The sequence below is a fragment of the Ipomoea nil genome, unplaced genomic scaffold (genome assembly GCF_001879475.1).
Source record: "Ipomoea nil cultivar Tokyo-kokei standard unplaced genomic scaffold, Asagao_1.1 scaffold1977, whole genome shotgun sequence".
NCBI lineage: Eukaryota > Viridiplantae > Streptophyta > Magnoliopsida > Solanales > Convolvulaceae > Ipomoea > Ipomoea nil.
This window is the reverse complement of record NW_017618405.1, coordinates 1,127,983-1,144,418: the sequence shown is the minus strand read 5'-3', so window position 1 is coordinate 1,144,418 and position 16,436 is coordinate 1,127,983. Positions and strand designations below refer to the sequence as shown.

General features: G+C 37.7%; 1 protein-coding gene across 1 annotated transcript; it reads left to right on the top strand.

Annotated features, from left to right (window-relative positions):
* Positions 1-2,214: 2,214 nt before the first annotated feature.
* LOC109147133 lies at positions 2,215-3,621 on the top strand. The gene is made up of 2 exons (XM_019294774.1): positions 2,215-2,326; positions 2,738-3,621. The coding sequence occupies exon 2, from the start codon at positions 2,845-2,847 to the stop codon at positions 3,619-3,621; it is 777 nt and encodes a 258-aa protein (XP_019150319.1). The 5' UTR covers positions 2,215-2,326; positions 2,738-2,844.
* Positions 3,622-16,436: the final 12,815 nt, after the last annotated feature.

Below are 16,436 nucleotides of genomic sequence, written 5' to 3'. Positions count from 1 at the left end.
CATTCGGCCATGCACACAACATACAGGCTAATGGCACACACTACATCTGTCCTCACAGTTCTCTATAATATACTTGTCCTCATTTGAACACACACACACACACACACACACATATATAGAGTCCGGATCAGGTGAGGACGTGAGGACTAATCTAGACCATTAAATCAGAATGATGTATGACTGAGATTAAAATGAACAAATCACACGGATTAAGGATACAAATCCCTTTAAAATATTAAAATATATAAATTTAGGGTAAATCAGTCTTATTAAAAGATGTGCATTTCTATACTTAGTGTTGTGCATCGATAACTTTATTGATGTGCATTCAAACCCCGCTAAAAAAATCCTACAGTGGACATCTCAATGTCCTACGATGCACTGGACTATGTGCTATAATGCACAACTCTCTAGCCTATAGTGCACAACTTTCAACACCAGGTTGCACAATCAGCACACACGAATGCACATTCGTACTACCCAAGCATTTGTACATATACACGACCATCCAATATTGACAATATTATACTCAAAAGAACGAGCGAAAAAAATAAAAAAATACTGATTAGTTTGCATGGGCGAACACTCAATCAATGATGAAGAAATCGCGGCTCCAAATTGCAACGGTGATGATCCAAGAAAATAGCAAACCAATTTGGCCAAGGATTACACATGCGTTCACACTTTAAAAAAATAGAAAAATACACTACTACCCACTTTAACAAAAAAGATCAATCCATGTCATCTCAGGAACTCAAATCTAGGCCATCCAAATAAAAAAACAAACGCACAATATTAGTCCCCACGTCCTCACCTAAGATTAGGTTCTAACCTGATCCACACCCCCCTCTCTCTCTCTCTCTCTATATATATATATATATATATATATATATATATATATATATATATATATAATCATAAAAGTATCATAATAATTATACAGAAGAAGGGAATGATAATCTATTTTGTACTAATAATATTATACCTTAAGTACAAAATAAGAATATTAGGCAATTATGTTAATAAATAATAAATATTTTGGTACATTAATTTCAATTAGGAAATAATTAGGTTAGAAATAATTAATAAGAATATTAGGCAATATCAATGTCATGAAAATGAGTTTTCGGGATCCAATTTTCAGTCTTGGGATCCCTCATCCAGAAAACATCCCTCTCCACAGCTTTCCCTTTGCCTACACCGCCCTCCCTCGTCATTGTCGTCAACTCATCTGCCTCTCTCCTCATCACCGACGATGAGGTCGCCGTCGCCTTCTGCCCCTTCACGCTCTCCGCAGCAACCGTATAAGTTCTTTTGAAGAGTTCTATATTGATAAGCATAATTTGTGTATATACGGATGGGTGAAGACCTCAACGTTCTTGCAGTGATTCACGGCGGCTTCCTACTACGACAATTAATTATTACCATAAAACAATATTGTAATTGGATTTAGACAATTATATTATTATTAAAATAATTATAGAAAAAATAAAGGATAAATAATTTAAAAAGGAAATATAGTGTCAACTATTATATAATAATGCATATTACATGTCAATTTATAAAGTTATAATATGATTTTTGACTGGGTGGTGCAAGAAGGGAATGAGAATCACCAGCACGGGAAGAGGAGGGAAGCATTGCAAAATAAATAATTACAATTTTTTTAGTCACCAATCCATTGTATTTATAGGTAGAGAATGTGAGAATTATAAATTAGTAATATCAGTTTCCTTTTTCATTTTACCTTCTTAATCAAATATTATTTCACGTTGATCCAGTCATTTCCTTTTATATTTTCAGTCAATTATGCATCTTTATAATTTTCAAACAATTAATAATATCCATTTTCTTTTTCAATTTTCTTAATTTTTGTTTCCTTTTCCATTAGGATCATTTTATATTTTCAGTCAATTAATAATATCAGTTTACTTTTCCATTTTACCTTTACTATTGTTTAGGCGGTGCAAACACAAAAATTGAAATTGTATATATTCACAAAATCCGTTATAGTGTGTGTGTAATTCAAGGTGCGGGTACAAAATCTCTATGTTGTCCTCTGATTCTTCACTAACGTTCTACTGAAATTCCTCCGGGATTCAAGTGGCGTGTGCCTCCGGGATTCAAGTGGCGTGGCCTCCGGGATTCAAGTGGCGTGGCCTCCGGGATTCAAGTGGCGTAGCCTCCGGGATTCAAATTACATAGCCTCCGAGATTCAAGTGGTGTGATCTTCAACAGCAAACGTCAAGCTTCAGGGTAGTCAACTTCGCAGAGCTTCAAAGTACATTCAAGTCTTCAAGTTGTGTCTTCAATGAGCTCTCAAATCCTGAAGTGTGCTTTAGGATGTCAAATGAAGGCTATATTTATAGTTGAAAGTCTAACCAAAATCCCTCAAGAAACTCCACTTTTATTTATTAAATTAAATTAATTAATTATCTAATAAAATGAACATTGCCAAAATCAAGTTTAGGTTCAATATTCTATCATCTAATTCAAATTCAAATTAAATTATAATTATCTAATTCAAATATTATAAAATTATATTATATTTAAATTATAATTATAATTATTATTCAAATATGAATTGGGCTTGGACCAATTAATTAATTCAATAACCCAACATCAAATTTAATTGGGCTAAATATTCACCTCAAATTATTATTATTTTCTAATTTCCAAACGTACTGCAAGATGATGCTCTAAGAAATGACTCCGCCGAAAACTAGGCAACGCTCACCTGAGGTTCAAGATCTCCTTAAACGTAGTACCAAGAAATCCAAGCGCCATGATTCGCCGACGCATCCTCCAGATGGTAAACTCCCAGACTTTGTCCCGGAAACCCCCATGTCTCCGCAGGTGAATAGTGCCAAGATTGCACAAAACCCATCGCTGCCGGCTAGCTACAAAAGGGCCCTTCGAAACTACATGAGTCTCAAAGAAGACGACAAAGTTCTTGAGGAAGAAGATGTATCTGATGATGAGAGTTATCGAGGCCAAGAGGACATCGGTTGTCCTAGGATTGTTCTGACAAAGGAGGAAAAGTTGAGGATTAGGCGCCCATGGCGCTACACGCTCATTATCCGTCTCATGGGAAGAACGGTGAGCTACAGCTTTCTGCTACGTCGCTTACAAGCCATCTGGAAATCAGAAAATCACATGGAGCTCATCGACTTGAGTCATGATTATTATCTGGCAAGATTTGACGAGCAAGCAAAATATGGTGGTCTTTGGATGATCCTCGACCACTACTTGATCGTTAAAGAATGGGAACCAAATTTCGACACCCAATCGAATGAAACGAAGAAAATTTTGGCTTGGGTTCGATTTCCAGATCTTCTAATAGAGTACTTCGACGAGGATATGCTGTTAAAGGTTGGCAATAAAATCGGACGTATAATCAAGATTGACGACACTACGAGCTTGATGACAAGAGGGAAATTTGGACGAATCTGTGTAGAAGTTGACATATCCAAGCAGCTGCTTGCCAAGTTTGATCTGCATGACAAGGTATGGCTTATTGAATATGAAGGTTTACATTTAGTTTGTTTCAAATGCGGCATCTACAGTCATAAGCAAGAACATTGCGCCCAAGATTTAAGAACAAGTGACCTTAAATCATGAATGAAAAATATGGATCATGGATGTTGGTAACGAGGAAAGAACGAAGGCCACCAAGGAACCAAACCGCTAGGAGTGCCCAGAACAAAGGACTAGCAGCAAATCAGTTAAAAGGTGTTGGCTAGATGACGATTCACAATAATCAGCTCTATGACTCTCGATTCTCCTCGTTAGGTGATTTCGATGAGGAAGACCAGTTTAAGGGCCCCCTGCAATCTGGTGCCAATAATACTATGCAGCATGCGCTTGCTGCAGGATTACATTCAGACCATCAGTTAAAGGCACCCCGGCAATCTGATGCAAATGCCACTATGCACTTTGAACCCCCTGCAAGATTACATGTAGACCCCCAGTTTAAAGGACCCCTACAACCTGTTGCCAACAATTCTTTGCAGCTTGCATCTCCGACAAGACTACATATGGACCTCAATCAAACCGGGCAAGCAGCAGAATCTCTACCAAAACTTCATATCCAAAGGGGCCTTCATTCTGGTCGACCCAACACCCCCCAGAAGTAGAGGTGGAAGGCCACACACCCCTCGCAAGGCAACGGTTGAGTTAGACCACGTATTGGTAAGAGGCTCGACCAGACGAGGAAATATCACCTGAATTGTAATCAACAACTGTCCCGAAGAACCGGACATAACGTTGCCTTTTGTCCCCAAATCTCCAATCCTCAATGTTCCACCGGATGATGCCATGGATTTTTACGACTATGACATGCCTAAAGACGCTATGGGTGATGACGACATTAGCTTGGGCCAAGCTGGCCCTTCTGAGGACTCTCTCATGCTCGATTGAGCATTTCTCTTCTCTTATCTCCATTTTAAATGTTTATTTTAGTTTGGAACTGTCAAGGGGCGACTTCAAAAGCTTTTCGTCGTACCCTTAAACACCATTTAAATGTTTATAACCTGGTTATCACCTGCCTCCTCGAAAACCTAAAGTATATGAAGTGCATGCTGACATCATATGCTCTGGCTTAGGCTTCGATGAATGGCTTAGAGTCGAAGCCTTTGGCTTTTCCGGGGGGTATCTGGGTGTTATAGAAGGAAACTGTCAAGGTGGACATCCTACATTCCCACCCCCCAATTTGTTATTTTAAAAGTTTTGGAGAACAACTCTTGCGGTTGGTTCTTGTTTTTTTGTTAATGGCAGTCCAGACACTGCTCTTAAGAGGGAATTATTTTCAATACTTACCCAGGATATTCTAGACTTCCATGGTTCCTGGCTTACAATTGGGGAATATAACTCTATACTAAACAAAGATGAAGTATCAAATAGTAATACTTTTCCTCTTCCCGTTGCACAGGGTTCGGCAATTGGATCTTCAGGGAGGGTTTGATGGACCTCGGCTTTTCTGGCGCTAAATTCACATGGTGTCGAGGCCTACACTCCTCATCTTTTAAAGGCGCACACCTTGATTGCGCCCTTTGTAACAGTGAGTGGCGCACCATGTTTCTAGAGGCGAGGGTTTTACACTTTCCCATAGTTAGCTCGGATCATGCCCCACTTTTGGTGCAAACATCCGCCCTATCATAGCCTACAAAGGACAAAAGATTTAGATATAACGCAGCAGCATGGGCAACACACGCTAACTTCTCACAGGTTGTCAAGGCTACATGGAACACTTTTGCTAGCTTGGAGTCCAACATAACCCTCCTGGTTGCGAAACTACAAGATTGGAACTGGAGCACCTTTGGTAACATTTTCCATAGAAAGAATAGAGTGTTGGCTAGATTAGAAGGGATACAAAGGGCCCTAAATGTTCAATTCAGATCAAACTTGATAAAGCTGGAGAAGAAGCTCCGAAACGAGTTCGAAGAAATTTTGTTCCAAGAGGAGCTTTTATGGTACCAAAGGTCCCGGGATGAATGGATAATATCAGGCGACCGCAATATAAGCTTCTACCACACTGCTACGGCGGTGAAGAAATCAGCATAAAAAATTACACGCCTAAGGGGTGAACATGGAGTCTGGATAATAGAGGGGGATGAAATTCTCAGCCATGTGCAATGTTATTTTTCACAATTATTTTCTGCAGATAGTATCAACTCAACAGAGGACAACTGGCCTAGGCATTTCCCTAATCTCTGTGAAGAAACATGAAGGCAAATTAACGACCCTTTCAAGGATTTGGAGATCAAGAAGGCCATGTTCGATATGGCACCGCATAAATGTCTGGGCCCCGACGGCTACCACCTAGCTTCCTTTCAGCAACAATGGCCGATAGTTGGCAATAGTATTATCAAATTTGCTACTAAGCTTTTCGAATCAGGTTCCCTCCCGGATGGATGCAATGATACAACAATCGTTCTTATTCCAAAAGTCACTAGCCCTGAGATGGTGAACCAACTCCGGCCGATTAACCTATGCAATATATCATATAAAATCATCACGAAAACAATGGCCACAAGGCTGAGGCTCTGCATGAAGGACCTAGTTGGCCCTCAGCAATCCAGTTTCATCCCAGGCCGGCAAACCGCTGACAATATTCTTGTATACCAGGAGGTCCTCAATTCTATGAGAATTAAGAAGGGAGCCATCGGTGGGATGATGCTGAAAATCGATCTAGAGAAAGCATTTGACAGATTATCCTGGGACTTCATCAAAGAGACTCTTGAAATGGCAAGCTTCAATGTGACTTGGATTAGAAATATATTGGCCTGCATATTTTCTTCGAGGCTGCCTATTTCGCTGAATGGGAAGCGTTCAGATTATTTTAGGCCTAGTAGAGGGATTCGCCCAGGAGACCCATTGTCGCCCTTGATTTTTGTTCTTTCCATCAAACGTCCGAGTCACCTCATCCAAGGCTTGGTAGCGTCTGGTAAATGGAATGGTTTAAAGATTACTGGAAATGGCCCTTGCCTCATGCACCTCCTTTTTGCCGATGAGATGATCCTACTGGGTGAAGCAATGCTCCAGTAAGCGAAAACTATCAAGCTCTGCCTCGATCAATTCTGCAGGAGATCTAGGCAGCGCGTCAATTATAAAAAATCCTCACTACACTTCTCGAAGAACACTCATGCTTACTGTCGCCAGTCTATCTCTGAACAATTGTGTATTACAAGCTCTAAAGACTTAGGAAAATAATTAGGGGTCCCCTCACTGCATGGCAAGCTAAAAAAGGACACCTTTGATGGCCTAAATCAGCAAAATCCAAGACAGGCTATCTGGGTGGAGATCGAAAACCTTAACATTTGCAGGTAGAAGAACAATGACGCAATCTGTCTTGTCTTCAATTCCCTTATATAGCATGTTGACAACCCTACTACCTATATGTGTGGTCAATCAGATCGAGAAGATGATCCGGAACTTCCTATGGGGAAGCAAAGATGGTGAGTCAAAGTGTAACCTAGTCTCTTGGGAAAAGGTTACTCAAGACAAAGGCAATGGGGTCTAGGAATTCAAAGCCTGGGAAATATGAACTTAGTCATGTTAACTAAACTCGGTTGGTTGCTTCAATCAAATGAGCACAGTTTATGGTCAGAAATAATGAAGCTCAAGTACGCAATCAACACCAAGGACCCCTCCTCCTGCCAACCGAAAACAAGCATGTCAAACGCCTGGAAAGGTATTCTCAAGACAAAGCCTTTCCTACTTAAAGGATCCAGAAAGATTGTTAGAAACGGTAGGAGTACGTTGTTCTGGCTGTACTCTTGGATTGGTCACTGATGGACAATTTAAATAAAGTCCTCGCAAGTGCACGAGTTAGTGTAGTAATAAGGTGCAAAGGCAAGGGTCGAACCCACAGGGAATTGTACGATGCAATTTAATACCGACTAAACTAAAAGAAATAATTGACTTGATAATGTAAAGTACTAGATTAAAATGCCAAAGATAACGATCAATAAAATTCAGAAAGTTAAGTAATAGAATTAAACCAGAAAGCAGAATTAACAAATAGATTAAAGAAGACGACAATCAAAATGGATTAAACTAAATAGAAACGCAGGCAAAAATAAAGGCAGGGAAAACAATAAATTAACCATGAAACAAAACAGCTAGGGAATACAAGCTAGATTGACTAAATTAATTCCCTCTATAGATTAACTCATGCTAAATTTGTCAAATTCAACACAATTAATCTCAACACTAAACTTAGAATAAAACTTAATTCAATTGACAAATTAAACGTAAATTGCTGCAAACAATTCATACTAATATCATCATGTTCTTAAGCAAATGCAATTAGCTATTCAACATTTCCCTAAGCAAATAAACCAACAACTCATCCATAAATTAAAAGCTCAATGAGGAAGACTTTGAATGATAAATTAACACTACCGCTTTGAAATCATAAACCTGGTAATTATTCAAAATACTAACTAATTGGCTAACGTCATATATTAATGATTCATGAAGCAACTCAGTTTGCAATTTAACATACTTGAATTTAAAGGAATTGGATTAATAACTCATACAAAACAAATACGAGACAAACAAATTAAGAAAGAAAAACAATGCTTAACATGAAAATTAAATATAATAAAGCTTACCACTAGAGTTTGATAAATTAACAAAGTGAAAAGAAAAACGAATTGCAATTTGAAGTAAGGGAAATAGAACCAGGGACAATGTGCTGCTATCTAGAATGTAATTCGCTGCTGAAAGGAAGAATTTGAAGCTGCTAATGGAAGAATTTGTCACCGCTGAACACCAGAATCAGTCGCCGATCAGAAGCCTCCGGAATTGGTCCGGAGCCAAATTGATGATGAGATACCCCTTGCCTTCTTCGGAATTGACTCAATTTATACTGCCTAGACCAACAGCTTATTCCGGACTGCTCACTAAAATTGTGTTAATTATTGGTCGCTCTTCCGCTCAACACTTCATTCGGATCGCTCAAAGACTGGATTTGTTGAAGATCTTATTTCTAGCGGCTCCTTTCTCAATAATAATAATAATAATAATAATAATAATAATAATAATAATAATAATAATAATAATAATAATCATATATAACTAATCTACCTTTATTAAACTCCTACTGAACATGTACTACTACAATTAATAATATTCTTATTAAATTAGGATGAAAGAATTATTGGACTGACAGAATTCAAATAATAAAATCAATTTAATAATTAAAACAACATAAAATTAAATAATATTATTAAAAACTAATTGTAGCAATAATAAATAAAAATAGATAAGAATTAATCAATTATTTGTAACTTAACTATAAAAAAATATTAAAAATAACAACAAAAATAATGTTTATCAGTCACCTGCCTTTGAGTGAATATATCTCTGTAGCCTACCCCTGCTCGAGCTGTATGCTCGGGTTTCTCATTACTAGGATAAAGGCAACGGGTGGACTTGGGCCAAGTTTGAGAATCTCATCCCCCCGGATATAAAAGACAGGATTGCAGCGGTCACATTGCTAAGTGACGAAGACACAGATTTGGTGGGTCGGGACCCAGATAGCGTGGGTAGATTCTCAGTTAGCTCTGCCTACTCCCTGATTGCAGATGCCCCTATATCGATGGACAAGCAAGCCTGAAACAATCTATGGAAACTAAAAATCCCTAGCCGCATCCAAACATTCCTCTGGCTCGCAAGACAAGATAGACTTATGACCAATATGAACAGATGGAGACAAGGCTATACCAATTGTAGCGCTTGTGATCTCTGCCACTCTACCCCTGAATCCACGGAGCACATTCTTCGAAGTTGCCCTGAAGCCAACGCAATCTGGGAATGTCTACTACCAGGCATGCTAAGATCCACACGGGACAAACCATTTATAGAATGGTTTGATATGGGGATTCGGGGCTTCTCCAAGGGGATCCAGCAGCACAATCAGGGTATCCTATTTGCTATGGCCTCCTGGTGGATTTGGAAATGGAGAAATGAAAGAATTTTCAATGGTAAAAATCTAGATAGCAGATGCAAAAGCTAATATATACAATCCTAGGTGGCGGAGATAACCAGAGCTTTCGAAAGAGCCTCCAAGGTCAATGCTCTGTCCCCAAGTAGAGTTTGGAATCTATTCAAATGGACTAAGCCACCACCGAGTTGGGTCAAAATGAACGTCGATGGTAGCTCAAACATCGTATCTAACAGAGCTGGTTGAAAGGCCTCTCTCACAACATCGGAATTGTAACACCCCCCCAAAAACACAAGACTACTTAAAACGAGTCTTAACACCTGCAGATCAAGCACAAAACTAGCACAGCGGAAGATAAAAAGATAACTGGATAAAATGAATCCAAAATGGGGTGTTATGCCACGTATACCACACTAGGTATACGCTACGGCGACAATCTGCAAGTGTAACACTATCCCAAAAACAACCAAACTAGAACAATCTAAAGACATTGGCACACAGGCCTCAACAACACTGTCTAAAGATACAGGTGCTAAGCTACCGGCTCTAGACATTGCGCTCGACTACGCATCACCTGAAAGATACAAAGATAAACATCGGGGCGACGCCCGGTCAGCGAAAGATGCTGGTAACCCACCAATACCGTTAAGTATCATAAATAGGTAGATATATAATATGAAAACCATTTTCTAAACGGAATACATATATATAAGTCAAAAGACAACACAAGACTCACCACTCACAAGGACAAAACCGGGAACACATCCCAAACCACAAAGGTTAACCACACACAAGGATAAAGACTCACCCAACGGCAACACATGCCAAAACACACCACAAGCCTCCGTGACTACACACGTCACGAGAGAAGAGAACTCACCACAACAACGGCTTCACAAGCCTTCGTGACATCACCCATCACGAGTTGATATGCCTTCCTTATGCCCTGTTCCAACCTTATGGCTACCCCCAACCTTGTACCTTCGGTGCCAACCATTACCTCCAGAAAGCCCCTGTAGCCAAGTCCAACCTTATTCCTCCGGGACTGTCGTCCCCCACCTATAACCACCAACGAAAACCCACCAATTCATGGCAACACATGCCCGAATAACACAATGTTATCCCCCAAACACGTGGACTCAGCCACAACTCCATGAAATCACGTCACGGCCACCACGAGGACCGCTGCAATACCTTGGTGACTAGTGTCCCATACCACTAATCGTGCAATCCAGGTAAAGCCACACACGCACCACCACTCACATGAAACAAGCAACGGATTGCAACAGAGGTACGAAACATACTCAAATAAGAGACAGGTCACCACCCATCGACAACAACGACGCTAGCATTAAGATAATAACTAGCAAGCTCAACAACGAGGAAACTCAAGATAGTTCCGAGGAACACACAAGACACCACACGGCTCAACGAAACACAATGTTGAACACTTAGCACGATACACAACACCAAAGATCCTACATGGATACCTACCAAAAGCTCTAGACCTACGAAACATCAAGAAGACGCTCAAATAGTTCCACAGAAGAACAACAGGAGGCCAAAAGATCAAACACTGAGACAAACGAAACACGGGGAACAAATCCCACTCCAACATCACTGTGTTCCCCGCGGGTGGACCCACGGGTAGCGCCCCACCCGTGGTCCCGCCCGCGGGTACAACACCCACAAGGCATACGTTCCCGCGGGTAGGCCGGCGGGTGGTGCCCCGCCCGCCGTTCCGCCCGCGGGTACGTCCCTGTACCACAACAAATCCCTTCGGGGATTTTCTCCTCCAAACACAAATTCAAGTCCAAAACATGCCAAATCTCACCAAGCACAACAAAATGACTTGAACCAAGGAAAATGCTAAGCAATGGCACAAAGGAAACCTAAACACAAGCTCTAGATATGCAATATCACAAGATAAATGCATAAACTCTCACATTTCATAGCAAAACACAAGTAGAAGCCAAGAAATCATATATAGGTAAGCAAAATAGGTTTTGTAGAGCATGGGTTACCTCTTGAAGACCAAAAGACTCTTCTAACACCACAACAAGCTCTCCACTAAGCTCACTAGCCAAACCCACTTCAAGATCAAACCAAAAGATCATAAAGATCCAACCTTTAAGAAAAGACAACTAAGATGGAACCAAAAAGACTAGACAAGCTTAGATCTTACCCTTCTAGATGCCAAAATAGAGGAAAGATTGAATCTTGGAAGCAAAACTTGGAATCTTGACAAAGGCTTCTTTTGGCTTGAAGAACAAGCTACTCTTGTTTTCTAGAGAGAAGGTAGAGATATTTTCTAGGAAATGTAAGGGAATGAAATGAAGAAGTCTTCTAGGTTTAGGTTACAAAACAAGCTCTTGGTGAAAAGACAAGGATACCCTTACTAACTCTTAGAAAGTGTAAGGAACAAGGGAACTCCTCTCAAAGCACAAGGTACAACACAACTTAAAGATTGACTAGTCAAATACTAGTCCTTGAGTATCAAAAATCAGGATTTTAGGAATCAATTCCTTAAAAAAAATAGAATTAATTACTCAATTAATTCATGGTTTGGAGTGTGGATTTTTGGGGTGTCACAGGAATATGCTCTGTTGAATCGGCGGAGGCATGGGCCCTCTTAAAGGGCATCCAACTGGCTAAAACTTTGAGCAATCAAAGAGTCAGTTTCGAAAGTGACTCAAGAGGTTTAGTCGAAGCAGTCATTTCCGGATCCACTTATGGTAACGTAACGGACAACATTATCAGTGCATGTAGGCAAGAGCTTAAAGGTATTCGGAGCTGGCTCATCTCGTTTGCAGCTAGGGAGCAAAACTTGGCTGCTGACTTCCTTGCAAAGGCAGCCTTGGAGCAAAAAGGCACTAAACTGTTTAATCACCCTCCGGATGGCCTTCTAAAAATCATAGATGATGACCAGTGTGGTATTCCAATTTGGCGTTAGCTAGATGAAACAATTCCGTAATTCCGGGTGTCCCCCTTCCTTGCAATCTAAATAAATAAATTAATTAATTGGGCTAATTAAACTAATTAATTTAACTATCCTGACCCAATTAATTAAATTGGTCCAACAATCAATATCAAAATTAGGCCCAATAATAATTTCATCAGCTCATTTTTCAGTTTCAAATTTTCTGTGTCTACAGGCGGGAATTTCACAAAGGACGATTTTGTTTTTATTAATTATTAATAGTATAGAATTATAGATTTATTTTTCTATTTTCAGTCAATTATGGATCTTTATAATTTTCAATCAATTAATAATATCTGTTTCCTATTTCAATTTACCTAATTTTCGTTTCCTTTTCCATTAGGATTATATTTTTAAACAACTAATAATATCAGTTTCCTTTTCCAATTTACCTTTACTATTGTTTAGACGAGAATTTCAAAAAGGGAGATTTTGTTTTTTTTTTTATTAATAATATAGATATATTGTCCAAGTAATGAACACTTTATTTCTTATTAATATTACATTTTTCAGTATAAGTATTACATTTTCATTTTGATCCCACCCGTCTCACAATCAACAATCTATGAGACGGTCTCACACAAGTTTTTATCCTTATTTATATGATGTGCTAACTTTAGAATACTTAAAATAATAAGGTTGTTCATATAAGAGTAAATAATATAATAAATGTTAAAAGAATATACATCAGGGAGAAAGGAGGATATCTCTATATTCTCATTCATCATAGTACAATGATATATATACAAGATACCATAAAGACAAACAATAATGAATGATAATTACATCCGTTACATCCGTTACATCTGTTACAAACGTTACAAAACTATTATTAATGTCCACCATAAATCTATTTATAACACTCCCCCTTGGACATTATTTGTCCACGACCTTGCCTCGTTAAAATTTGCTAGGAAAACCCTGCGGAAAAAACCTAGACAAGAAAAGAGTATAATAGAAAATATATTCATGCCTCATTAAAAACTTCACTAGGAAAACCACGTGGGAAAAAAACCTAGTTGAAGAAAAGAGTACATGATTTATATGTAGAAATCATATATTGTATTGGTTGCCTCATTAAAAACGTTAACTTAAGAAAACCCTTTGGGAAAAAAACTTAGTTAAGGGAAAAAAGAGTACAACCATAAGCCTTCAGGCATAATCTGCATAATCTTCAGGATTTTGGAGTTTGTTCATTTATTAATCAATTATTTTGCAACTTTTCCCCATTGTCATTACTATATCATACTCATGCCTCGTTAAAAACCACACTAGAAAACCCATTGGGAAAAACCTAGTGAGGAAAAGAGTACATGGTATGTATATGCTGCAAAAAGTATAACTATTAGTCCTTTTAAGACCCAATCTACATGATTGACCAATCTACAGGATTGACTCGAGTGAATGTACTTCTCGTCTCCCCCTGAAGATAACAATCTTCAAGTTCTAAATAGCTTAAATATAATGATTTTTCTTTACCTACACATATCAATCTTATGGATATTTTGTAGGTATACATCTGCTAACTTGTCACTGGAGCAAACCTTCTGAACAAATATTTTATCACTCTTCTGGAGTTCATGTGGATCAAGGTATTTTATATCATGAAAAACTATATACATTTTTATCTGTAACAAGTATGATGACTTCATGCCAAAAACATCAATACGAGTATTTGTACCTTGATTTGCTATTCGTTATCTCATCTCATAACTTAACATCATTAAACTCTTTATATATTTCATTGATGTTTACACCATAAATATTGACTGAGATAATAAATAAGTCCATTATCAACTCTTTATTAAGCACATAATGGTACATATTATTCCTTCTATATGAGGATAATAACCCCATTCGCAACTCTTTAAAAAGTAAATAATGGCACTTAAATAAATCATCATTTCGGAAATTATAAATCCATTAGGGATTTTCAAGATAAACTAGAGGAGGATATATTTAGGATATTTTCAAGAGGAAATGATATTTGAGTTTCCCAATCACATATAACATTACTAGGCATGTTTATGATAATATATTTTCATACTTTGTTATGGGGGAGAAAATACCTTTAGTTAATTTATTGACTATAAGAAAGATCATAGTTAGTAACTTACTAACTTTTATACTTCTTATTTTTGTGATTTTCATTCATCACATCTTGAGAAAATCCATCAAGGATTTTAAATATAAGTAACAAGTTACCCATATAAATATGTGATAACTATAACTATTAGCTACATATCTAATTTATTTACTGCTAGTTTTATCGAATAGCGGAATATAAAGCCATGACTAATATTGGGTCTCTGCGAAAACCCTCAACTCACCTTTTATTAGCGAGTATTGATTTGTATGCCTTAATTGCTCTTTTCTATCAAAACAGTTAGCACGCTGCAGACGTTATGCTACTGTTTTCATTTCTGGATCCAGATTTAAGTATTTATGAGCAATAGAGGCAAAAAATATTGTCGACAACTATAACAGCTTTGTAAATATCTTTTATACACATGGCAATTTTGTATCAACCAAATATATGGCATTTCCCAAGATTATTTGAATTTGGTTGTTCCGCTTCCCCAGTATTTTAGTTGTTTGGTGCACCTACAATTTTACTGGGGGTTTTCGCATTCTAGACGAATATCTTCAGGATAAAATTTCTATATTTCTGGAGTGATGAAATTTCTATACTAGATCTAGTTTTGTAAATTCTTAAACCAATATATGCTTCTGGCATAATGATAGAGATGTTTAGTCCTAGTTGGGGATTTCAACTCTTAAGATATTTTCTATGGACTTAGTCACTCCTTAGGATTTCTAGCAGATAATTTGTTCAATGTCTGAACTTCTGGTTCTATAAGGCTAGTACATACGATTTTTATCAATTTCTCGGCATTTAATTAATTAGAAAATTTCAAATCTCCCCCTAATGCCGAGAAAAGATCTTATAATGCAACCAACATCACTGTTGATTTCTCATGATGGGATATAGCTAGAAGGGTTGCATACTAAAAACAATTGAACGCAGATAGGGAAATGCATCATGTACTAGCGTATGTGATATGTAGTGGATCAGGATATTCAATTTTTGAAGGTCCCCAAAAAGAATATTTCTTCCAAAAATGCGTAATTTGCTTTCCGAAAAAAATGCCGTAAATAATATGAACAATAATATGACCTGCATGCATGGAGCTAACATCTCATAATATAATCCTGCTCCATATCATTGTTAAAAATTTTGCTTGAGCAAAGCCAAGAGCATTGTACAATGCCCGAGCAGTAGTAAGCCTAACAAATTTTATGCAAATAAATTTAACAGGTCATAGTAGCATTTAATCACATGCAATCTAAGGTTTAGCAACGACAGGTGCACCTTAACAGAACTATCTCACTGTTTTATGATTTAAAGCTCAATAATACTATGCCTTTAAAAATACTTGTCTTAAAAGTTTGCTTCACGTTGTAGCATTCATGGCCTATAGCAAATATTTGTTATCAACAAGAAAAAACAACAAATCTTCTTTGTTTTATGGTTCACTTAGCTACAAAGCAAATTTGAACAAATAGAAGTTCTCAAATTCTGAGCACATTATGAACAAATGAAACTGTGTTGCCAACATCATAATTTGCTATCCCAAAAACCAATTAGGCATTCAAATACCAAGTCTGATGCAATGTGAGTATTGCTATCATCATGCAAATATATGTGTATTCTCAAATAATCAACTTCTCAAGGTGCTCAAATAATTCAAGATACTGAAATTGATAGCAAATTTCAGGAACTTTGACCCAAATTGCAGAATTTTCTGGAGGGAAACGGTAACACATTTTGGCAAAAAAAATTGAGATACAAAGTTCAGCAAATCTAGAATGTACATAAAAATTTTCATGCCAATCAAAGGTCTGGAAGTATTTTTCCAAAAAATTTCCAACATTGCTCCAGGCAGAAAAATAATTGGCAGCACACTACCAAAACTTTACAAAATTTTCTGAAATAACCAAAGC

Excerpts from the sequence above, each read along its gene's own strand:
- LOC109147133 (XM_019294774.1), top strand. The coding sequence starts at position 2,845 with ATGTCTCCGCAGGTGAATAGTGCCAAGATTGCACAAAACCCATCGCTG.